This window comes from Sceloporus undulatus, chromosome 3, assembly GCF_019175285.1.
Source record: "Sceloporus undulatus isolate JIND9_A2432 ecotype Alabama chromosome 3, SceUnd_v1.1, whole genome shotgun sequence".
NCBI lineage: Eukaryota > Metazoa > Chordata > Lepidosauria > Squamata > Phrynosomatidae > Sceloporus > Sceloporus undulatus.
The window spans coordinates 225419526-225443104 of NC_056524.1; the positions used below are offsets into that span (position 1 = coordinate 225419526).

A 23579-nucleotide genomic window follows, 5' to 3' on the forward strand; every position below is an offset into this window, starting at 1 on the left:
TAACATTGCACCATCTTGTGATTCTTGCAGGGACTACATTTTTGTCCCACTTTTAAACATCAAATCAACTGCCATGGCTTCCTCACAGAAAGAGTAGCAGCCAATGAACCAAAATTACAGACAGACAATGTTTCAGATTCCAGTAGCCACAAAAAGATTCAAAAAGATCCAAATGGCTACTTGTGGATGCATGCTAGGTTAAGTTATGGAAAGGCAATATGTTTTAAGAATATTTGTTGTGATTGCTTTTGTGATTGCTTTTTTTAGCCTTATAATATCACTAGCAATGTTATCAATGCAGACAAGTTATCTTTCAAAATTCTGAAAAGGATGTGTGCCTTTGGCATGCATACCTGATACACAAAACCATTTACTTGTTTGTAATGCATATTTGAATGTTAAAATGAATTATGTTAAGGAGATCTTCAGGGGATAACTTTTCCATTTACGATTATCCCCCACAGTGCCTCCAAACCATAACTTTGGCAGGTTGGGGCAGCATCTTGAATAATGTGGATTAGGATGGGTGGGAGCTGATCAGGGAAGTTGGACACATGTAAATCAAGATTCAGAGGTGAGATAATTTAACTTTCATGATAGGGAAATGTATGCCCTGGAATTCAGATCTCCATGAGATTAATCTCATGGAGCTGAAAGAACCTGTGGCCAATGGGCTGAATCAAATGCCAGTTTCAACTTGAATAGACCCATTGAGATTGATGTGGCTTCTATCTGTGATGACTAACTAATACACCCTATCCCTTTCAATTAAGCTAACATAGGATTTAGCCCCTTATTTTGAGGGAATCAACTATAATGTTTGAGAATTCTTGGTGAACAAGCAATCTGTAGAAACATAAAATCAGAAAAATCTCACTCAAAAACAGAGAGATTGAAGAGGTGAATGTGGGAAGCTACAAACCAATGCATCTGAAGCTGGCATCATCAGAGTTTAGAAAAGTTACTTTTAGGACTACAGCTCCCTCCAGACAGCATGGCCAGTGGCCCTTGTGACTGGGGGATTATGGGAGTTGTAGGCCAAAATGAAATGAAATGAAAGTACTGGTTGAACCCTTCCCGTAATCTTAACACCAATTTAGAACCAACATGGCCATTCTGTTTGGGACATTGTGATAGTTAATGTCTAGAAAGGTCTGAGGTTTGAATACTAGGAAAAATTCTGAAACACAGTGATAAACATCCTGGGAGCATTTAGGAAACAGTGCTTTCATTAGTACAAGCCTTATGAAGACTATGTCCTGCCAAGCCAGCCTTATAGCCTTTTAGGGGGAATATGTGTAATAAAGCTACTCTCTGGTAGACTATTGGTACATTGTTGACACAGTTGTTGTTGCATGCCTTCAAGTTTCCAACTTACGGTGCCCCTATCATGGCATTTTCTTGGCATGATTCTTCGGGGGGGGGGGGGGGTCCATAGCCATCCTCTGAGGCTGAGAAAGTGTGATTTGCCAATGGTCACCCAGTGTGTTTACATGGCTGAGCTGCGATTGGAAACATGGTCTCCAGAGCCATAGTCTAATGCTCAAACCACCACACCACACTAGCTCTGTGTTGACATAGTATATCTGGAACGAGCTTTCTCTTGATATTTTTGTTAACAAGATAGTAAAATATGAACTAGACCATATCGCTGGTCAAGCAACCATAACCATTGAGTGCTGTTGTATGCCTCTATGTCAGCCTGAAGGAGGATTGTAAGCGGAGTGCGGCAAGGCTTGTGTTGTTCAACATTTCTATAAATTACTTGGATGAGGGAGCTTATCAGATCTACACATTACAGGATTAGCTAACATCAGAGAAGTCATAATCAGGGTTCCAAAGGATTTGATCAATACAGCATGCAATTCAACAGAGATAAATGTAAAGTTGTTTATTGCAGTACAATGAACCAACAGAGGGGACAGTAAAGGACTGGGTAGGTCTGACTAGGCAGCACTGCTGTACATGTGAAAAATCTGGTTGCCTTAAGTTATAAATGACCTAAAGGTAGACAACAACAAAATTGTGTGAACCTCTAAGCAAAGCTAATTACATTTTTGGACTACAATCTGCCCTCCAAATCAGAAAGCATTGATATTGACTGTGCTGGCTGTGGAGGAGTTGTAGTCTAACCGAGACCCATTACAAACAGGCTCCTTGTGGCGCTCTCGGCCAAAACTAGGGCTTGGGAGCATGCAGCAACCGCATGCTCCCAAGCCATAGTTCATGTGGATGGTACCATGGTTACGCAGCGCCATCCACACAGCGTGCATATTGATGATGTCACGCGTGCACCACGTCCAAACAACTCGGCGCATGCATGACATCACCACGACACCCCAGGGCACAAATGGCACCTTGGCAGCATTGCGACAAGGAGCTCCATTTCAGAGCTCCTTTTGGCAGCGGATTATTGCCACAACCGTGCAGTTGCTATGACAACAATCCATCCCTTTCTTCTCATCTGTAACTTTTGCTAACTGTACCTGCAGTAGAGTTAGTATCAGACTTGCCTTTCTGGTCCTCTTTACAGCTGATGGTTGCTCCTAATTACCATGTAAATTTGCCATAACCTCTCTGAATAAAAACTATCCTTTGGCATTGTAGGAGATTTAAACCATGGGCCCTTGACCTCCTTCAGAATGCTGCTACTGCCTGGCACTCTCCTTACATAATAACTTTTACGCATTGTAATGGTTTAGTGGATCCATTTAAAAAAAATCACAGTAATCTTATTTCGTAGATTATATTTTATTTTCTACATAGGCCTCGTAATCCTATTGTATCACACAGTGTATGCTTTCCCTTCTTTTTTTCATTAAGATGCCTAGTGGGGCTTCCTGAGTTGGATGTGTTCAATTGTTCTTAAATCTAACATTAAACTAAATGTTACTAAATCCAGCACTGACATTTCTCGCTCTAATGTTCAAGGCCTTTAGGGTATTCTCTCAATAAGGGCATTTCTGATGCATTCACATATATGACTTGCTTTGGGCAAACTGTGTTAAACATAATTTTTTTCACAAGCTTTTCTTGTTATCATAAAGAAATGGTCTCGGTGTGTGGCAGTGAGCGAGAAAGGAAAAAGGTATGGAAATGAACAACACAAAACTAGAAACATATGGACGCCATATAACATTCTCTCAAAAGAATGTACATTTTGTAATGGTCATTTCTATAATATAGAGAAATTAAGGGGATGCTAAAGAATGACATAATGTTGGCTGGTGTCCAACACCAGCACAAATGTTTTGAATCATTAATTGCCAGGAGACACATTATCTGAAGAATTAAAACTGTATAGGTTTCACTGTGGAAATCGTTGTTTCTACTTGTTTCATCCTTTGCCCCCCACTAAGCAATCTAATTTAAGGATAGACGAAATGTGAAACAGAACGGTGACTGAACAGTAGTTTTTATTTGTAATTCAGTTAAACTTTTAGTATGCCTCAAATTCTTTTTCAAACCCTTTTTTATTGAAGTACATACTGTATCCATCACTTGTGGTACTGCAGAAGTCACACGTAACTCATTAAAGAAAAAAGGAATATGTATTCAAATACATCTGAGAAAGTAATTCAAATATAATGAGAAACTACTTTGAAAACAACACCTTTATTATGATGCTCCCAGCTGTTAGATGCAATCATCTTTCTGTTAGTTAATATAAAACAATTATTGTACCTCATTATTACATTCTGGTTTTTCTATATTCCTATTTATTGAATTCACTGTTAGTTACTTTTTAGTAAAACTATAAATAAGTAACACTCATCGCTTAACAGTTTGGGTAACTATCTTTGCTGAACGTATTCTGAATTATGGATTACTTGTCTATCGATATCACTACATGTCATCATGGGCTGAATTCTATTTTCAGTCCCAGCTAGAGTAAACCAACGGAATCAATGAGATTTTCATAAGTGCCAATAGTATGCAGGCCTATATTTGATCATTACACTTCTGACATTGGCTTGCTGAAAATGTGGGCTGTCTCTACTAAGTAGCATTGTGGCTGAGAGCTGAGTTAATGTCTGTGATGGTTTGCTCATTCACATGTTCAACTCACCACAATATTCAAGCAATGAATGTGCAAGCTACTCAGAATCTAGCTAAATTCAATTTGTTATAGAAAGGGATCTTGTAACACCTTTGAGACTAACTGAAAGAAAGAAGTTGGTAGCATGAGCTTTCACAGACTTCAACCTACCTCCTCAAATGCGTTTTAGGCTGAGAAACTAGGCTGAAGTCTACAAAAGCTCACGCTACCAACTTCTTTCTTTCAGTTAGTCTCAAAGGTGTTACAACATCATTTTTCTGATACTGGTCATAAGTGATGATGATTGCTTTGTCTTTCTTATACAAGCTGACCTTTGCATACTGATTTTCCAGGCTAACATGGCTATACTTTTGAATTAAATTTATTATGTTTGCTTAGACTGACAAAATACAGAATTATGCTACAAAAAACATAATCCAACTTTATTCTTCCACCTTTTTGCCTCCCAGTTTTACATTCTATTGCTCATAACTCGTGTCTGGATAAAGCAAGAATCCCATAAAAGTAGAATCGTTAACATTATCAGCATAGACACCATTGTTTTCCTCATCTCCATATACTTGAAGCCAGACTTCATCCCCAGCTTCCACATGGAGCAAAACAGAACCAGATGCCTGGTCAACATCATTTTTCTGATACTGGTCATAAGTGATGATGATTGCTTTGTCCTTCTTATACAAGCTGACCTTCACATCTGAGGAATACACTGTGAGATGATACGCAAAATAGTATACACCAGGGATGCTGCACCGGAACTTCCCAGTTGTTGTATCATAGTGATTTTGCTCATTGTAGAAGATCTTTGTAAATTTGATGGGAATATTAGGAAAAGGGACTCTGGCTGTTAAACCAACACTAAAGGCAGATCGATAAGCAGTAGCACTGTCTCCTTTTTCCCCTTTCAGCCCAGGGATTCCGGAAACCCCTGGTGCTCCTTGAGGGCCTTCGGCTCCAGCAGTTCCTAAACTTCCACTGTCTCCCTTTGGGCCAGGTGCACCTACCAAGCAAATGAATTTTTTTTATTAGAATGGAAAAATCCTTATTTATCCAAAGGTTCTCAGCTGGAAAAGCCCACATAGGCTTTCAGAAAGACAGCATACTGAATCAGTCAGCCCAATAGAACGAAGTGAGTATTTCAATCTGCCCAGACAGTACAAACCCATTACCAGATTTCAATCCATAAGACACTTTCATGCTAGTAATGACTTGAACTGTCTTGGATTAAGTGATTTGAAGAGCACAGCTTGAGTGTCCTATGAATTTAAATTTATCTTTTCTTGGCCATCTCTGGATAAATCAACTTGGTTTAACAAAATCATACTTCATGGATATCTGGATTCAAAGTGAAATTTATTTTTCTAAAAATATTAATGTCCATATTATATTAACTAATGTTCATGGCAGAGATAATTAATAATACATAAGTCCAAGTGCTTTAACGGGAGCCGGTATGGTTTGACCATTGAGCTATGACACCGGAGACCAGGGTTTGAATGGTTCATTTTTGGCTTGGCATATGTCAGAATCTACTTAAAGGTATACAACAATAATGAATGCTGTCCAGGTAATCCTGGGAGAAAGTTACTTTGAATTCTGTGGGCCTTACTCTGTGGTAAGAGCACACTGGATGGAAGTCTTTGGCGCTTTACAGAGCGCCGAAAAGCGGCACTCTGCCTGTGCCATCATTAGCTGCACCGAGAAGCCCCAGCAGCCAAACCGCGAGGCTTCCCAGCGCAGCTAAAAAGAAGCGCCAAAATGGGGCTTCTTCTTGCGTCGTGTAAATGACACGACGAGGTGCAAATGGCGCACTCGAGACGTCATTCTCGCGATGCTACATGCGGACGCTAAGCGTCCGGCATGTAAAAATGGCCATGCCCGTGTCCGTTTTTACGCCCCAGTCACATGCTAGGGGTGAGGCCGGTATGGACGCTAGGTCCTTGGCCAACCCCTAGCACGTGACGAGGGCGCCGCAAAGGCCCATGCGGAACGGGCCAATGTCATCTACTATTAAGCTTTCGACTTCTAAAAATGGCTGTCAAAGCAGTTTACAGGACCCGGGTTGCATCCAGGATGGATCTGGGCACCAATTTGGCAGTAATTTCTGTGTGATAGGACCCAGCTGCCTCCTGAATTAGCACTGAATTTGGGAAAGGTAAACTGGGATTTTAACCCCATGCGATAGGGTCCTGGTTATGTCCCTGTAGCCAGATACGAAATGATTACATCAGCCATTGAGACTTCTGGAGAACCTCAGAGAATCTCATTATACTACAGGGACATAGCCAGACACTTCTTGGAATGGTTGTGGGCAGTGACTGTGGCATTCTCATGAGTCCTGGGAGTTCAGAACATGTAGTTCTGCATTGAAACTATTATGTTATGATACGCTGTAGAAGATCTTGGCTAGTGAAAGCCCTAAACAGCTTGAGACTGTGATACAGGAAGAAGTGCCTCTCCTGAAGTCTGCTGGAGGACTCTCCTTTGTGTTCCACCAGAGAGAGGAATATATTGTGTGTGGTCACAAGAGAGGGCCTTTTCAGGTTTGGCACCTAGGATTATTCTCCAAATTTTAACTTGTTTCAACTTGTTAAACAGATTAATATGTTTTTAATCTGGGCCCTTTAAACTACAAAATCATAGCACTTTGATTCCACCTTTACTGTCATGGTTACCTATTTTGGAATCCTAAGATTAGTAGTCTGTGGAAGAACTAGAGATCTCTGACAGAATTCTAAAGATTTAACGAAATTATAAACCCAGGATTCCATAACAGGTATTGTAGTATCAAAGTGATATAGTGTGAAATGGTACTCTGATTCAATTATTTTTATTGTTTAAAATTTTACATTCTTTTAAATTTCTTAGATTGATTATATTTATACACTGTCAAGAAGATCCTATGATTTGAAGTGAATATAAATATTTTAATTTTGAGAAAGGGACTATATGATTTCTGTCTCTTCCTTTTCCTGTTAGTTTTCACTTCTGTGAGTGATGGAGGAGTGGGATCTGCTCACTGGCTCTCCACTTGATTTGATGCTCCTGTTGGTCATTCCTCTCTGTGGAGTGAGTACAAAAGAGTCTTATGTGTGCACAGCACTTCTTCAGTCATGACAAATTTGTGGTTATTAGAACTATGGCCAGCAACTTCGCTGGCCTTTCAGGATTTGGCCAATGGGCAAAATCCTGTCCATTCCTTTGGAATACTGTTGGAGAGGAAATATGTGTATGTAACATTTGTAGCAATGTTTAGGTTTCTACGCTTTGTTCCACTATTATTGTTATAGATTTAAAACTTACGACTAGCTGGTGCACTGATCTCATCTTTAGTCAGAAATGTGTGTCTCAGGCTTCATTTCAGGACAGGGAGATCTTCTGACCATGGACATAGTGAAATTTGTATAAGAGATTTAATGTTATATAATTAGTAGATATTCAGAGACACATCCTGATAACACTTAACACTGGGGAAGCAGGCAAATTCCCTCCTACACTAAAAGAATATGTCAAGAGATCGTGAGGCTACAAAGCTCTGGCTACCTCTGTGGATTTTAACTGATCATACAATTGTTTTAAAACACACTTTCATATTGCCATCTGGTTCTGTGGCCCATTTCCGATGGAAACCAGTACATATCCAATAATTCATTTGTGGGATCTGTATCCCTTATGGGTTTCATCCTTTCACAACTTTCCACAATAGCTTTCAGAGAATAAAATTGTAATAAAAATAATTATAAAATGTTCTCATCTCCCCCATTTTGGTGGGGGGGGGGCAGGGCAGTTTCCAATGGAAAGAAAGAACAAAGGAGGAAATAATTAAATGTCTACTCTCATAGTACCATGTCCTCCATTGTTGGAGTTGCCCCAAGGGGCAGTGAATTAGCATAAGAATTGCAGAACATTCTAATTATTAGGTCCCCTGTGCCACATTTAATTTGGTCCTGAATATCCTCCGAAGTTCCTGCTGATTATGGATTCCACTGCTGTGATTTCTCTTTATGGTGCAGCTTATATCTTGATATTTGGTGACCAATAGCCAAAGCTCTCTGGGTTTTTCACAAAACAGATGTTAAAACCATAAGATATAAAAACAATAATTAAACATTACATAAAAACCCTGCATGTTTTTTTTAAAAAACAATAACATCTATAGAATAACCACCAAATGAAACATTTTTTTGTCATCATTAAGCCATCATTTCATCATTAAACATTTTCATTATTATGTTTTATTATTATTTCAGTTATTCTGGACATTATTGTGTACCATTGTCCAAATCTGCCTTGACAATCCTGAAGAGGACAGAAAGACAGGATGCAGTGTCTATAACAAGCAAGCATATGTGGGGGGGGAAACCCTTCGGACTGCATAAGAGTCCACTGGCCTAAGTGTTTTCTTGCTTGCTGCCTTTTTCTGTCACAGTTTTATGTGCCTTACCTTAATATGTGACCAAAACCTGAGGGGAGGGGGGAAGAGTAGTGATATTAAATCTCAGTTTTCCTGGTTACTAACAGATGTGGAGAACAATGAATCAAGTTTTAATCTTGTAGTTATTGGGACACTTGGGGTTTATTTGTTTTTCCTAACTGTATCACTTTCCTTTGAAAGCTGTGCAGCTTCATTTAGTGCAAGTTTTCTCCCCTACTACTTGTTTTCTTTCTCTCCTTCCTCATCTTCTCCCCCCCTGACAATTCCAAGTCCCAACTGAGAGTGTGCATAAGAGTAAACTCCTCAAAGTGACTCAGATTCTCTATGTTCTCAGAAAGCTATGTAATCTTTTATGCATAGTAAAAAGACTACCTTATATACTCGACTATAAGTCAACTTCATGTATAAGTCGAGGGCATGTTTTGGGGCCAAAATTATGGATTTTAATGTGACCTGTGGATGAGTCAAGGGTAAAACCTAGGGTTATGTAACAAAGGATGTAAAAGATGAAGCAAAGGAAAACAATGCTAAAGAACTTAGAAAATCCTCAAAGGCATAACTGTTTATGTATATGCTGAAGGCTAGTGGATGAGAGAATAGAGGGGATTGGTGATTTTCTGACAGATTGTACTCTTGCCTTTCACCAGGAGATGGTTCCTTTTAAAAATAAAGTAAGAGTTAAAGACTATACTTACATTGACCCGTGGATAAGTCGACTCAGGTTTTTGGGGTCAGTTTGTTGACTAAAATTTCTAGACTTATACTTGAGTTGTTACAGCTCCTACACAGCTCTAGAAAGCATGCACTTTATGTTTTGCCAAGAACAAAAAAGGTTCCCACTAAATGGTAGGAATTTTGATGTGCAATTTCTTGAGAGGTCAGTTGGGAATATGGCAAGTTTCCATTCCATTCCTAAGGGGTCTACTTGTACTGAAGTTCCCATATAGAGAAATGACCAGTCTTTTACTATTTCCAGTCTACATAGCTACAAAATGAACCACAGTGACTACAATGTATATAATAAAGGTAATGAACTAAATCCAACACTGTGCTAGTGCTGTGGTGGGGACATTTTTTTGCTCCTTCTCCCCACACATGAAGTTTTCCATGGCTCCCAAAACATATTCCAGAGGATTTTCTGGCCTTCCAGAACATGTCTTTATGGTATGTGAGAGGATGCAGGAGGGAGGGAGACTGCTTCCCTTCCATTTCTGATAGCCAAATCACACTGTTGGAACCTACCTAATGCTCACAGAGATGATTGTCAATATCACTCATCTATTGGGGAGGTTGTTTAGCATTATTCATAGGGAAACAGATCTAAATCCTTAGAAGTCTATAGCTCACATGGAAACAGGTGGCTTAAACAAAATGGAGGACTGAAGCTTCTCACCTTGTTCTCCTTTCTCTCCTTTTTCTCCATCCCTTCCATCTCTCCCATCTCTCCCTGGGGCTCCATTGTGGCCTGGGTAGCCTGGTGTTCCTGCCATCCAATTTGCACAAGATCCTCTAGCTGGTTGTTGGGGGTCTTCCTCAGCAACTACTTCAAGGTAGCAGCAAAACTGCACCAGAAGCACAAGTGAGCAGAAAAGGATCCTTGATCTTTGCTTCATGTTGAACCTGGAAATAGTATTTTCCCACCATAAGAAATGATGTATGACAGAAAACATACAATCAAAGAGAACTACAATCTATTCATAACTTTTCTGGTTGTAGATTTATACTTTGAGACAATGAAGAATTAATTATGTAAAAGAATAGTGGATATTTCCTTATCCAAGTGTTTAAAGAGTACAACCAGTGGAACTATGTCATGGAGAAGTTACATTGGCATAATGCAGTCAACAGGATTGTGGCCACAATGACCCATCTCCAGTTGTTAGTTCCACCCAGAATAGACCCACTGAATTATTTATTGAATAGTCAGACAACACTTATGTACATTCTATTGATTCAGTGGGTCTTCTCTAATTGAAACAATCAGATTGAGCACTAGCTAATTCAAAGGAAACTGGGCCCTGTAATTTTCCACTCAATACTTCTTGCTACTTAGGGAAGTTGGAATATGTAACAGTCAAACTCATGCTTTCAAGTAATATTCCACTCAAATAATCATTGACACTCATCATGACTTTCAAAATTTCCAAGCTATGTTATGTTTTACTTTTAGTGCATTTTGCTTTTATCTTTGGCTATGTTCTCTGCTTTAACAGGTAATGTGGGATCTCTATTCATATAGTACAAGTAAAGCCTTGACATGAGTGAATTTTATACACCATTAGATGATTGTAAACAAGTCTTTTAATAAAGTTATGTAATTGTTCAGTTAAGACAATGCGGTACAGATATAAACCTGGAACATGAAAGAGAAGATGAGAAAGAAGGAAATCACAGACAAAATTACTTTGACTTCTGTGAATAGATCCCAGAACTTTCAATTTCCCAGCAAACGTATGCAAGCGGAATGGCTGAAACAGTGCAGTATTTATTGCTGGAACAATGGGCTTCACAGGGAAGGAGCACATGCACTGCATTCAATGCCCCTTCACGCTAATGTTATGCCCCCACTGATTGTGGAATTTTGCCTCAGTCATAGAGGATGAAAAGAAGTGACTTCACTGGCAGACTAGAACTCTGCCTCATACCTGCAGTTCTGTGTGTAGTAGAGCTATGGCAAGCTCTGGACCCCTCTGGCCACAGCTAGAAGGAACAGACCTATCCATGCATGGAAGAGAAGAAAGGAGCAAACAATCTTGCACCAATGGCCATGTGTCATTAGTGGGCAACAGAGGCGTGGAGATAAATACTTGGGCGTGTTACAGACCGCCCCTTTGAGGCGGCCTGTAGGCGCTGCTTTCCCCGGTGTATCAGGGCCTCAGCTGCCAGACCGGCAGCCTCTGAGGCCCTGATCCGCCGCTTTCCAGGCTGCGGGGAAGCGGCAAAAGGCTGCTTCCCCGCAGCCTGGAAAGGGGTGTCCTTGGGGCTTCAAGCCCCAAGGACACCCCGCGGTGGCGGGGAGGAGGAGAAATGGGTCGCTTGGCCTTTTCTCCCTTGCGTTGCTGGGCACAGCCATCTAAAGGCTGCACCCAGCGATGCAAACCAGGAAGGAGCTCCGAAACGGAGCTCCTTCTTGCTCCATGGAAAGGGCGCACTAAGCGCTCTGGTGCAGAACAACGACGTCACATTCGCGCCGCCCCATATAGAGGCGGTGCAGTCGTGACATCGTCATGGCAGCCCCCATGTGGAAGGGGTGCCGCCATTTTGTACAGACTCAGTCCGTACTAAGGTTAGGGGCATCCAGAAGTGACGCCCCTTTTTAACCCTAGTACGGACTGAGTCCGTACTTAAAGGCCCGTCTGTAACGGGCCCTAGTGTTATCTGGTGTCTTCCTTCTTTGTATTGTCTGCTCTAGTGATTCTTTACCCATTTACTGGTATTCTCAGATCTGATAGTTGACTTCTTCCTAGGAATGGTGGACTGGTGATTCTTGTGCAAGTGAGATGGTAATTTGCATTAGATATTTTAACAACTTTGAAGAAGGTAACTGAGGAGGTCCCCCAATAGGCTCAGCACCTTGAATCATTCCTTTCAAGTGGATAGCTGAATCACACAGGGGGAAGTTGGGGGGGGGGGGAATCAGCAGTTTAAACTGTCATTATCTCAAGAAAGTTGTGCAATCATGGGAAGTTTTTCACACTCATCACAATTAAAGAGGACTTATCCTGGCAATAATCAGGTAATAACCAGCAACAAATTATATTCCCCATGAATTATTTGTTGCTGGTTATTACCTGGTTATTGCTGGAATAAGTCCTCTTTAATTATGATGTTGTGTGAAAATCTTCAGCGCGATCGCATGACTTTCATGGATAATGACAGTTTAGACCCCTGATTTTCCCTGTGTGATAAAATCCTTAGTTGCCCAACTGATATTAGATCCAAACACCTTGCTGCTTTCCATCTTTCCAAACCAAATAATTGATTGAATGAATTGATGGACTGATGTATCTCCCAGTCTTCTTCTTATTATTATTATTATTATTAGAGTTTATTTATACAGCTCTCAATTTTGCACAATGTTTTACATAGTAAACAACAATAAAAGTAAAAATAAAACCTACAATCTATCTCTCTGTCAAGTAGCCAGAGGTAGCAGACCTCTTTTTTTCTTTCACAAATTTGCATGTCACTTTGGGAAACCTGTGCTTCCCCCCACCCCCTGCCCCAAATAGTTTTTTATTGATTTTTTCAAACATGAGTTTCCATAAATGCTAACATTTGACACTCAGTCTCTTTAGGTCATAGAGTCCTGATTCCCTTCCTGGCTAGAAGAGCTACTTGACTAGAAGAGCTCCTTCATTGTCAATGTTCCCTTGTGTTGTCCTTTGATCCATCTTCCTGTTTCCCTTCCCTAAAATGAATTGGTTGGCTTAGTGTGCTATGCTCCTACATATGAATGAATGATTGAGTGCCATTTGCCACTCCATCTCATGCAGCAAAAGGTCTTGTTCCAAACTTTTCATAATGCACTTTTACTAATGTTGCCCTGCTAGCTGTGAGCAACCTGTTTCTCCAAAGAGTGATTTTCTTCACAAATCCTGTGCCTGTAGCCTTTCCCCCTCCTGCTTCCTCCATCAGTGCAAGAATAGTGACACCAGCATAGTGCACCAACAGGATTCTGGCCCAAGTATATCCATGAGTATGCTGCTGGTGTACTTAAAAAGAGTGCAGTCAAGAAATATGAAGAAGACTGGGACTTTAAAGGACAGCTTTAAAGGTACTAAATAAGATCTCCAAGTGTAAAGATCATTAAATACTAAAGTCAGAATCATCCATGCCATACCATTTCCAATTTCTATGTGTGGTTGTGAAAGTTGGACAATGAACAAAGTGTACAGAAAGAGAATCAACTCATTTGAAATGTGATGCTGGAGGAGAGTGCCCTGCTTGCCTGCTTACCTTTCTCTGGCGAGCAAAAAAACTTTTTATTTAAGCAGGCTTTTTGATGTAATCGTCGTTACAGAGTGGTTTTATATGGGTGGGTGGGCTTTTTTTAGTTATTTTACATTTTGTATGTGTTTAATGTTAATTTTATATTTTCTTAATTAAACTATTTTAACTATTTTTAAAATTTTTAATGTAAAGTTTTTTAAAATGATTTTGTTTCCTGAGCCATCTAGGGTCCCTTTTTTGGGAGAAAGGTGGCATAAAAACAAAATAAATAAATAAATAAATAATTCTATGGCTATCATGGACCATGAAAAAGATAAATAAATGGGTCCTAGTACAAACCTGAACTCACTAGAATGCAAACTTACCAAACTGAGGCTTTTGTGCTTTGGTCATGTTTTGAAATGACATGACTCATTGGAAAATACTATAATGCTTGGTAAAGTGGACAGCAATAGAAAAAGCAGGAGATCCCGTTACAGGTGGGTAGACTCAGTCAAAGAAGCCACCACCCTGGGTCTGCATGACCTGAACAGAGTTTCTAATAACAGAGTTTCTTGGACTAATCTCATTCATAGGGTCACCATGATTTGAAGCACACTTGTTGGTAATTAAGTATAACCATATTCATGGGAGTGCCTGAGCATGTAGTACCTTTCTGAGAAAGGGGTGTCGGTTTGCATTGTATATGTATCCTGATCTTACATCAGTTTACTTACAAATAAATCCCACTCTGTTCAATACCATTCATTTTCTGGGTAAGTTGGTTTTAGTGAGATTATTTCACATAGTATTCTTGGAAATCACAACCAAAATGCATATGCTGTACAGATATGAGGCACATTCATTTTATGTCCTAAGGAGACATTTTGATAACTAGCTCTACTTGATCTATGAGAAGCCAGTTGTTCTGAACAAGGATGAAACAATGAAGTGACCTTTCAAGTCCAGAAACATTATCTTTAGAGTATGTACAACTGAGAATACTTGGCAGACAATGGAGTAAGTATTTGGCCGTGACATACTTTTTCCACTTCATTGTCCTTGTTCCTACATAACTCTGGAGCATACATTTGGATTCCAGCACAAAGAAAAGACATACTGTATTACAACTGTGCCAACTCTGTATTCTGACCAATGTCTATATAATTTTGTTGTTGCTTTATGTCTGGGGTGGACAACATGGACAGATATGGGAGCCAGTTTTCTGCTCGTAGTATACTGCAGTGCTGCATAGACTGATACAATTGCAAAAGAAAAATAAATCCACTTCTGGGTTTGAAAAAAAATCTGTGTTTTAAAACACTGTGTGGGGATCATGAGATATATTCAAGGAACCATTCTTGGAAGTATTTGGATTATTCCCCTTTTTTGTCAGAAAAAGGTAGTCAGGTAATCATAAGACAGAACCATAAAAACAGTGTGTGTGTGTGTGGGGGGGGTATTCTGCTGGGCTTGAGACAATTTCATTACATTTTACTTGACAGACACTGGGCTTTTTGTTTAGGTTTCTTATAGCTTGAACAAAGTATTTTCTTAGACTGTCCTTCCCTGTGACCATGCTAGCCCAAGGTTTCTTGAATTTTCAGTTATCAGAAAGTAACACTTACAAGCTCTGGATGTTGTGCAAAAACGTCTACACCCAGTCATGCAGGCAGCATAAAATCACATTACAATACTTCTAATATGTCACTTGGCATTTTGGTTTCAGTAACTTTCAGATATGTCTGTGTAGAAAACTGCATCAAAATGGAATTTTGATATCCATAAATTTGAATGCCACTGCGCCAATGTCTACTTTATTTCTATTGTACCTAAAAGAATATGAGAAAGTAACCGAAGGATGGCGGTGGTGATGACTTCAGCTCCAATCACATACACAGTTGCTTAGGAGTAAATCCCTCTAAGCTCAATGTGGCTTATTTCAGAGTAGTTATGAATTGCACTGTTAGCCTGCAGTCTTGCACAAACTTTCTTAAAAAATAAATACCACTGAACAATTTGGGACTTTCTTCTGAGTAAATATACCTAGATATGGGTGGTTGAGTGCATTCCTAAGCTCATTTAGCTCAGAGTAAGCTCAGTTGAATTTAGTGGGACTTCTAAGTAAATAGTAGTGTCAAGCTGCACAATACATATGCAGAACAGAAAAGAGGATTTAACTTTGGATTTGTCACCTAATTATATTAGAAGCAGCATTTTGTGTTCTGATATCATAACATCGATTACATTCTGTACCATATTAAGCTTATAATAATTTCTATAATAACTGTACATTTCATGAGATAAACAAAAGAGACATTGGAAAATTCAAATTCCTAGACTGCAAGCCAAAGATACACACTGTGTTTTATTCTTAATTATATGCTTAATAGAACCATGTTCTGAATCTTAATAATATGTTTAATAGATGAGGATGTAGCCTGTCTTGAGATGGCCAGGTACAAATATACTAGTGCAAAATATATTCTGTCTGGATATGCTTAAAACATTTGCTCTCATCATATAGATTATATAAAGTGTGACACAAACACACTATCTATATATAGAGATATAGATACATATATAAATATATATTATATATAGTATGACACACCATGCAAGAGATGTCTGCAAGTAAAGACATATGATAGCAAACAGAAATAAGACTGGGTACAACCAATGGGGTGTAGTGGTTGGAATGTTGGACTGTGATTCTGGAGACCAGAATTCAAATCCCCACTCAGCCATGCAAATGCATTCAGTCACTTTGGGCAAGTCACACACTCTCAGCCTCATAGAAAGGCAAGTGCAAACTCTCTCTAAACAAATCTTTCCCATAAGTTCACCTTTGGGTTGTCATAAGTCAAAAATGACTTGAAGGCACGTTACCACCATCACCACAGCAAAGTAAGAGATGTATATGCTATACACAATGAGGATAGTTTAAAACTCTCCAGTGACCATAAGCAGTTTTTACTTGGGGAATTCCAAATATTGCAATCAGTTTAGAACAAGGCATCAAAGCAGTATGAGACAGTATTGTAGTCTAACCAGAACAACAATTAAGTGTAATTTGGCACAGTACTTCCATAAAGTGTCTTCTTTTTTGTTCTTTGGGCAACATCTTTCCATGTAACATCGAGTCATTCACTTGATTTAACAGGAATGCTTAGGCTGTAGTTGCATGGCCAGTTTCAAAGAAGTAAATTCCACTCAACTCAGTGGGACTTACTTTTGTGTAGATATTTATACACTTAGCTTATTAAGTCAACTACATTTGCAGATAACTGGCAGCAACTTTCAAAGAGTATACCTTGGTAATGAATAAAAACCAGAAAGATATCAAACTCTTTGTTATAATAATTTTCTTACCAAAAGGTTTTCTCATCAGTGTGCTATTTTTTAATTAATATTTGACAACTGGTACAAACACCTGAAAGACGGTAACAATGCAATTAACTGAGAAGCGATTTTGAAGGTAATGATTTTCTAAATAATTGGTTACCACATACAAATAGAAATGACATTTTCTTAGAAAATGCATAGCCTGTTTGAACAGTAAAGCATAATGTTCTAACAACAAAATGATTCTTACCAGCTGCTCAGAAGATACCCTGAGTTGTTTGCTGTCATATCAGAAATGCTGTGGGAAGAATAGTCCAGGCTCTGAATCACTCATCAGAAAGAGGCATGTGGAACTGTCAGTTAAGATGCTGCCCTTTCTGTATGCTGCTCAACCTACTGTTTGAGTTCTTTGTGTTTTCTATCACTTTCACTTCTTTATTCTCTCATTTAAAAAAAAGGTTATAAAGGAATTCTATTGCTTTCTTGACAATGGTCTGACCAATGATAATATGAGGTGTTTTAATGTTACTGGAGCAATATGAACTACCAAAACCAAAACAGATCTTTAAGCTGTAGGCTACAGTTACAGTTCCCTAGGAGTAACCCCTAATAAAGTCTCACTAGGATTCCATTTTTAATTATATGCAATTTTGATTGAGTGCACTTTTATAGAGTACAGTCTGCAACACCAGAAATTTCTGAGGATTGTTATCTATATATTTATATGTATCAAAGAAACTATTTATTTTTAAAGAAATAATGTTTATAGATGTTCTATGTGCTGTCTCCATATCACAAGCACAGTAAATGTGTTTTTATCTATTTTATAAAAGCCTCTAAGGAAGGTCAATGGTGATAAGGCTGAAATGCATTTAGTTTCGTAAGGCACTAGAACTCTTTGGCAGAGAAGGCTAAAGACCTTGTAAAAGTACAAATCCCATAGGATGGAGCTACAGCACTTAAAGTGGTGTCAAACTGTGTTATTTCTACAGTGTAGATGCACCTTCAGACACATGTTTTTAGTTGCAAGTGTTCTTTCTGGAAGATAAGCTCTCCATAGTTCTGTTCCTCCACCTACACACATATTATTATTTTTAAATCAGATATCTTCAGATTACAGTAGAAATATTCTGGGGCTGAGGAGTTGCACAGTACCTCTGGAGAGAGCAGCCTCCTTTTTTAATGCAATGGGCACACGGTCATACAATTGCCCTTTCACCTTTTGACAGCAGCCAGCATACTCCTTTAAAATGTGTTCAACAGACCCAGTGAAGATTTTAATGTTGTCAGCCCCTTTGGTCCTGACGGCAAAGGGAAAATTGAATACATGTGATATTGTGAGTTATATTTGTCTCCATGATATAAAAGCACTTGAAATATTCTGTCTAGTGACAAGCAAGAATTCTGTCAGTTAAATTAGAACAGGGGCTCAAATTCTATTGACAAGCAGACTGACAATAGGACTTCTACAGAAATGAGAGGGCTTTCCCACAGTCAGAGGAGTGTGAGTTCTTGCAATATTGTTCCTTGAGTTTTCTTTGGTTTTGCCAGTTGCTGCCTCTGCCATGCCACCTGCACCCCATTCTTTTGTGGGGCTGTTTGCAGCAATCCATGAAACTGCACTAGGGGTTTCCCAAAGTTTTTTAAAATGAGTTTGTGGTTAGCTGAGATGATCCTGTCTTGAACACCACTTCTCCTTCTCTTTCTTCTTCTTCCATTTCAACATTGTTAGGATCACAATGTTACAGTGCAAAAGTGTCATTTCACTGATGGTAATGTCTAGGGTTGTCAGGTATTGCTTATATAAGAGTTAGCCCTTATTTGAAGGCCAGAAAGTTTGGCCCTCATATGGTGGCGTATGCCCCTTATTTTAAAGCATGAGCCCTGTTTGTAGGTTTCAAAGCTTTCCCTTTTACATAGACTGGACATGATGCCTGCCATTTTGAATGTGGACCATACAAACATGACACACATACATGTCTGTCATATGATTTATGATTGTGGGCAGAGAAATTCATGGCTAGTTTAACAGAAATCAATACTTTCATTTGGTATTTAGGTAAAATGCAAACTTCTTAATACTGGCTTCCTGATTGTCAGCCACGCATGTCATGAATTTCAGCTGTCCCTTATTGCTATTTTTGAAAACCTGGCAACACTAACTATAATTCTAAGAAAACTTTTAAAAAGAAAGTAGTAGAAGAGAAGGAGACTATTTTATTCAAATATGAGTATGTCCTAGAATTAAAAAGAAACCCTTTCAAGAGTAGGAATGAAATGCTATGTCTATAGGAATTTGTTGGAAAGTATTCTGGCACAGTAGTAGTGTTGTTTGAATATTTTTTAAAATTCCAAACCTTCATCTATGCTGCAGCCTCCCAACACATTTGCCCAATCGGCAGGTGTTACTAATATTATCCCTTTGGGTCATAATGTATGGTCCCAGCACTGAAATTACAGGCAGAGGACTAGAGGAATTGTTGTAATAGGTTACATCCAACTTATTATTAAGGTTATGTATTTTATACAGTGGGCCCTTGGTATCCACTGTGGTTTGGTTCCAAAACCCCTTGTGAATACCAAAATCTGTAGATGTTCAAGTTCCATTATATACAATGGTATAGCAAAATTATATACCATGGTATACACAATGATATAACAAATAAATAAATAAATAAAAATGTGAGATGTGACTGATGGCTTTGCAGTAAAGATGCTGACTTTGATGACCATAAGGTCACCAGGTCAGTAGTTGGAGACTCAAGCACCATATGACGGAGTGAACTCCCATCACTAGTCCCAATTTCTGCCAATCTAGCAGTTCAAAAGCATGTAAAAGTGCCAATAGATAAATAGATACCACTTCGATGGGAAGGTAACAGCATTCCTTGTGCCTTAGTGTTTAGTCATGCTGGCCACATGATCACGGTGCTGTCTTTGACAATGCTGGCTCTCTCAGCTTAATAAAAGAGATGAGCACCACCTCCTACAGTCAGACACAACTAGACACAACCTTTACCTTTTTCATTATAGCAGAATGGTGTCCTTTATATAACAGGGCAAAATCAAGGTTTGCTTTTTTATATTTTTTTATAGTGGCTTAAGAGAAACCAAGGATACTGACATTATTTTTATTATTCTATTTTACCATCATGTTTTTTTTATTAAACAAAGATTAGAAAGTAGAGAAGAAGAGAGAAATTATTACATTTGCAATCATGGATCAGAACTTGACAGGAACTTTACTTCTGGGATGAGCATGATTGCAGTGATAACAGTGCATTTGAGCATCAACTCCCTCCCTAAAAAACAAATGCCAATATCTCATTGATGCTTAGTTGTTATTAGTTTGATATTCAGATATAGGTGATACCAGCAAAGATTTCAAACACCAAGCAACAAGAAATTAGGGTATACAATATCTGGCAGCTGGAGAATTTGAAAACCTCAAGGACAGATTTCCTAAACCTTGGTGCCCATGTTTGTATGTTTCAGGGGAACTAGCAAGCAATAGCCCATGAAGGCTTGTGTTGAAATAAGCTGGATAGTGCTAAAAGTACTGCAAATGTACATTTTCCCTCCCTTTTCCTTAATTTTGTTTCCTTCTGACGTTTTTGGCTTGAGTTACTTTGGAAGTTTCATTCACTCCCCATTTTCCTTCTGCACAGAATGGGCTTATCATTTATTTTGCATTATGAAGGAAGTAAAATGCTTGAAAATGAGATTTTGGAAATGAGACTTTACAGGAATTTGCATGGTAGGCGTCTGGCCTTAGAGACACTTTGAAAGAAGAACTGAGGCCTAAAGCTTTAGAATATGTTGGACACACTTCTGAACAATCTGAGAACAGAATATTTTTTTCTTTTATTAACCCCTTAATACCCTGAAACCATCCAGAACAGAGCAGAATAGCACAGAAATGGTAGAGTCAGCATCCAAGTAGGCCAGATTGATCTGTTCAGACAATGCACATCCCAAATCCCAGTTCTGGTGCAAGCAGTCTCATCAACGGATGAGAGCCATCAAATTACCAACTTAGACAGCTTCAAGGAAGCTGTCAAGACGGATCTCTTCCCGCAGGCCTTCCCATAATAAATTGCCATGCGGTGATTCCCCCACATATATGTGATGACTCTACCCACCGTATTGGTTTAAATTGTTTATGTAATTTTAATCTTGTATTGTTTAATTTCTTTTTAAGGGGGGATACTTGGTAGATATGGTTGTATTTTTAGTATTGTAAGCTGTTTTGATTGTTTTAACAAAAAGCGGGATATAAATAAAAGTTTTATTATTATTATTTATATCAATGTCTGGCACATTCCTCACTGGAACTGGTGTAAAACAGCCTTAAACCACATAAATTTGCCTGCTACTCCATATCTTCAACTTTGAAAGGAATGCTTCTCAGTGGGAAATCAGTGGCTGGGTGTGTTGGTCAACCCTTCCAATCCCTTCCATGACCCACCATTTGACTTGCATAATGAGCACATAATTTCTCATAATATGCAAATCCATGCTTTGTACCATAGGCCAGCGGCTTCAAGACTATCTGGATTTCTAGAAGAAGAATGTGGTGACTCTGGGAAAGAGAAAGAAAACTACCTGATGCTTGTTAAGAGTGTAGAAGGGAGTTACCAGAAGGTAAGGCTCAATGTCACATGGGAAGTGGGGGAGAAACACCAGTGGAAATGGAGAAGAGGTGCAAAAAGAGAGCACAGCAAAAGAGAAAAACACTGGGGTGGGTGGGGGGAACTCAAGGCTTTTCAAGCCAGGAGATTCTGGTACCATGCTGAGAGAAAGACAGAGTATACATTGCATGAAGTACAGGATGAATTCAAAAGGTCACCAGGTAGCAGGGCACCAGGTGACATCTCAGGAAATTATTATTGCCTTTATCTCCTGGTACAAATCTCAGGGTAAGCAACACAGGAGGAGTGGAAAGTTGGTAAGTTAAGTATCTTTGAAATGGTATGTCTTTTACATCATAAGGATGCTAGCAGTAAAACATACTCAGGGTTATGTTAATCAGTTGTCTTTTAGTGCCCTTTTAATTGTTATCAGATGATCAAAGTAGGGGAAAAAGTAGCACATTCCCCTTCCCACCATTTCATGCGTGTCTATGGATTTTTGTGGGGCTACTTGTCAGCTGCAGTGACTGCATGAACCAGGAGGTGGCAGGTTCTGTATATTAGTTAACACTGAGCCCATAAGTGTGATCCTGAGTATTTTAATAAGGTTGCCATTTCTCTTTTAATGACCCTACTTTAGGATCTCGAACAGCTGCCTAGATATATATTAAGGTCAAAATAAATGAAAGGCAATAACTACATAGGCAAAATAAAAATGCAAGGCTAAGAGTAGATGACAGAGGGAAGTAAATTGTCCATGACCACATGCAGGTTAAACCATTACTCAGGTAACAAATTTGGGAGCATTCAATGTTTCAGGGGAGACATATATCCATAGAGCTCTTGATAAATATAGTAAAAGTATGCAAACTTTGCAAAATTATTTTAAAATGCAGTTAGTCCCAGTTATAGTTCTAAGCCCCTGTCAGTAGTAGTGTGATCATTAAAGATAAAATATATAAAAACTAAGAAGTAACTCTTTGTTTTTTCTTTCCTTATCTTTTTCTGTTAAATTTCTGTTACCTTAAAACACACACATGCACACTAGAATGCTACAAAAGCAAAAAAAAAAAAAAAAAAAGAGTGTATTGTGCTCCTCTTTGCCAGGTAACTACGCAGGTAATTAATATTCCTGTTGGTGCTGATTTACAGCTAACTACATGTTACTCATGTGTTGGTGTTGCTTGGAAAGCCTTCTCCCCATGAATGCCCTAGTGTTATAGCTCTGAAACAGCAGAGTCAGAAATGGCTTCCTGGAGTCCTGTTATTCTGGTACAGAAGCTGTATGGGACTTGTGCTGCATGGATTTTATTTTAAGAGACAATTGTGGGCTTTCAAAATTCAGCCATATATCATTGGAGAAATGCAAGAGAATGATACACATAGTGGGAAGGATAAAGAAGGTGCTTTCATGGGAGATACTGTTGGGTTGAAAGTACAATGGGCTGGGTATGAGGGTGCACTTGAAGCTCTTACAATGAGTACTAAGAGGAAAACTCTCTTCTCATTGTAGAGAGAAAAAATGTTGCAAGACTTGGTTGCCCTGATCCCAAAGTGTTTCATATCTCATACTCCCCAAAAGAACTATTTATAAGTAATAGGTTATTCTGTAGCATGTTACTTCTAAATTCTTGAAGCCGCTGGCCTATGGTACAAAGCACATTCTTCCTTGTCCACCTCCTGCTGTCCACTTCCAATCACCTTAACATCCATGGTAGAGCACAAGACCACAGTAGGAGGCATAGCACAAGCTACCACTCGAACTGTGTGGTATTTCACATAGTTGCAACTGCAACTAGTTATCACTAGTTAGAATCATCTAGTTAAAATCGTAATGTTATTATAACTTGGTTACCAGTAACCAGTAAGGAGCCAATAACACAAGACCATGAAGTGATACATCATCTTCTGAAACTGATCTTTCTAATTCCAAGTTCTCAAAATATGTATCGATTTTTCCAGAGATAATAACCATTTTCTCTTTTGGTTCATGGCTCTTCTGAGAAACAGAGTTCTTTTTTTAAAAGCCAAATATTTATAAATATTTTTATTATTGTCATTTGGTGGCAAGACTAATTCATGATTTCCATTTCCAACCAATATCAGTTTTCATATGAGAGGTCAGCGAATATTGCTTGGTACTTCAGTTTAAAAAGCTAGCGGTGTAGATAACAAAATG

The 23579-nt window shown here is 38.9% G+C and overlaps 1 protein-coding gene across 1 annotated transcript; it reads right to left on the reverse strand.

The window, feature by feature from the left end:
• Positions 1-2161: 2161 nt before the first annotated feature.
• LOC121924774 (adiponectin-like) lies at positions 2162-17168 on the reverse strand. The gene is made up of 3 exons (XM_042456184.1): positions 17020-17168; positions 9886-10112; positions 2162-5057 (listed from the first exon to the last, which is right to left on the reverse strand). Exons 1-3 carry the CDS (start codon positions 17055-17057, stop codon positions 4519-4521), a joined length of 804 nt encoding a protein of 267 aa, XP_042312118.1. The 5' UTR covers positions 17058-17168; the 3' UTR covers positions 2162-4518.
• Between the last annotated feature and the right edge of the window lie 6411 nt (positions 17169-23579).

What these genes read in the sequence shown, in the direction of transcription:
- LOC121924774 (XM_042456184.1), bottom strand. Translation starts at nt 17,057, where the DNA reads ATGACAGCAAACAACTCAGGGTATCTTCTGAGCAGCTG. An exon ending in GGGTATCTTCTGAGCAGCTG is followed by an intron (nt 10,113 to 17,019) that starts GTAAGAATCATT and finishes TACTATTTCCAG; the next exon opens with GTTCAACATGAAGCAAAGAT. An exon ending in AGGAGAGAAAGGAGAACAAG is followed by an intron (nt 5,058 to 9,885) that starts GTGAGAAGCTTC and finishes TTTGCTTGGTAG; the next exon opens with GTGCACCTGGCCCAAAGGGA.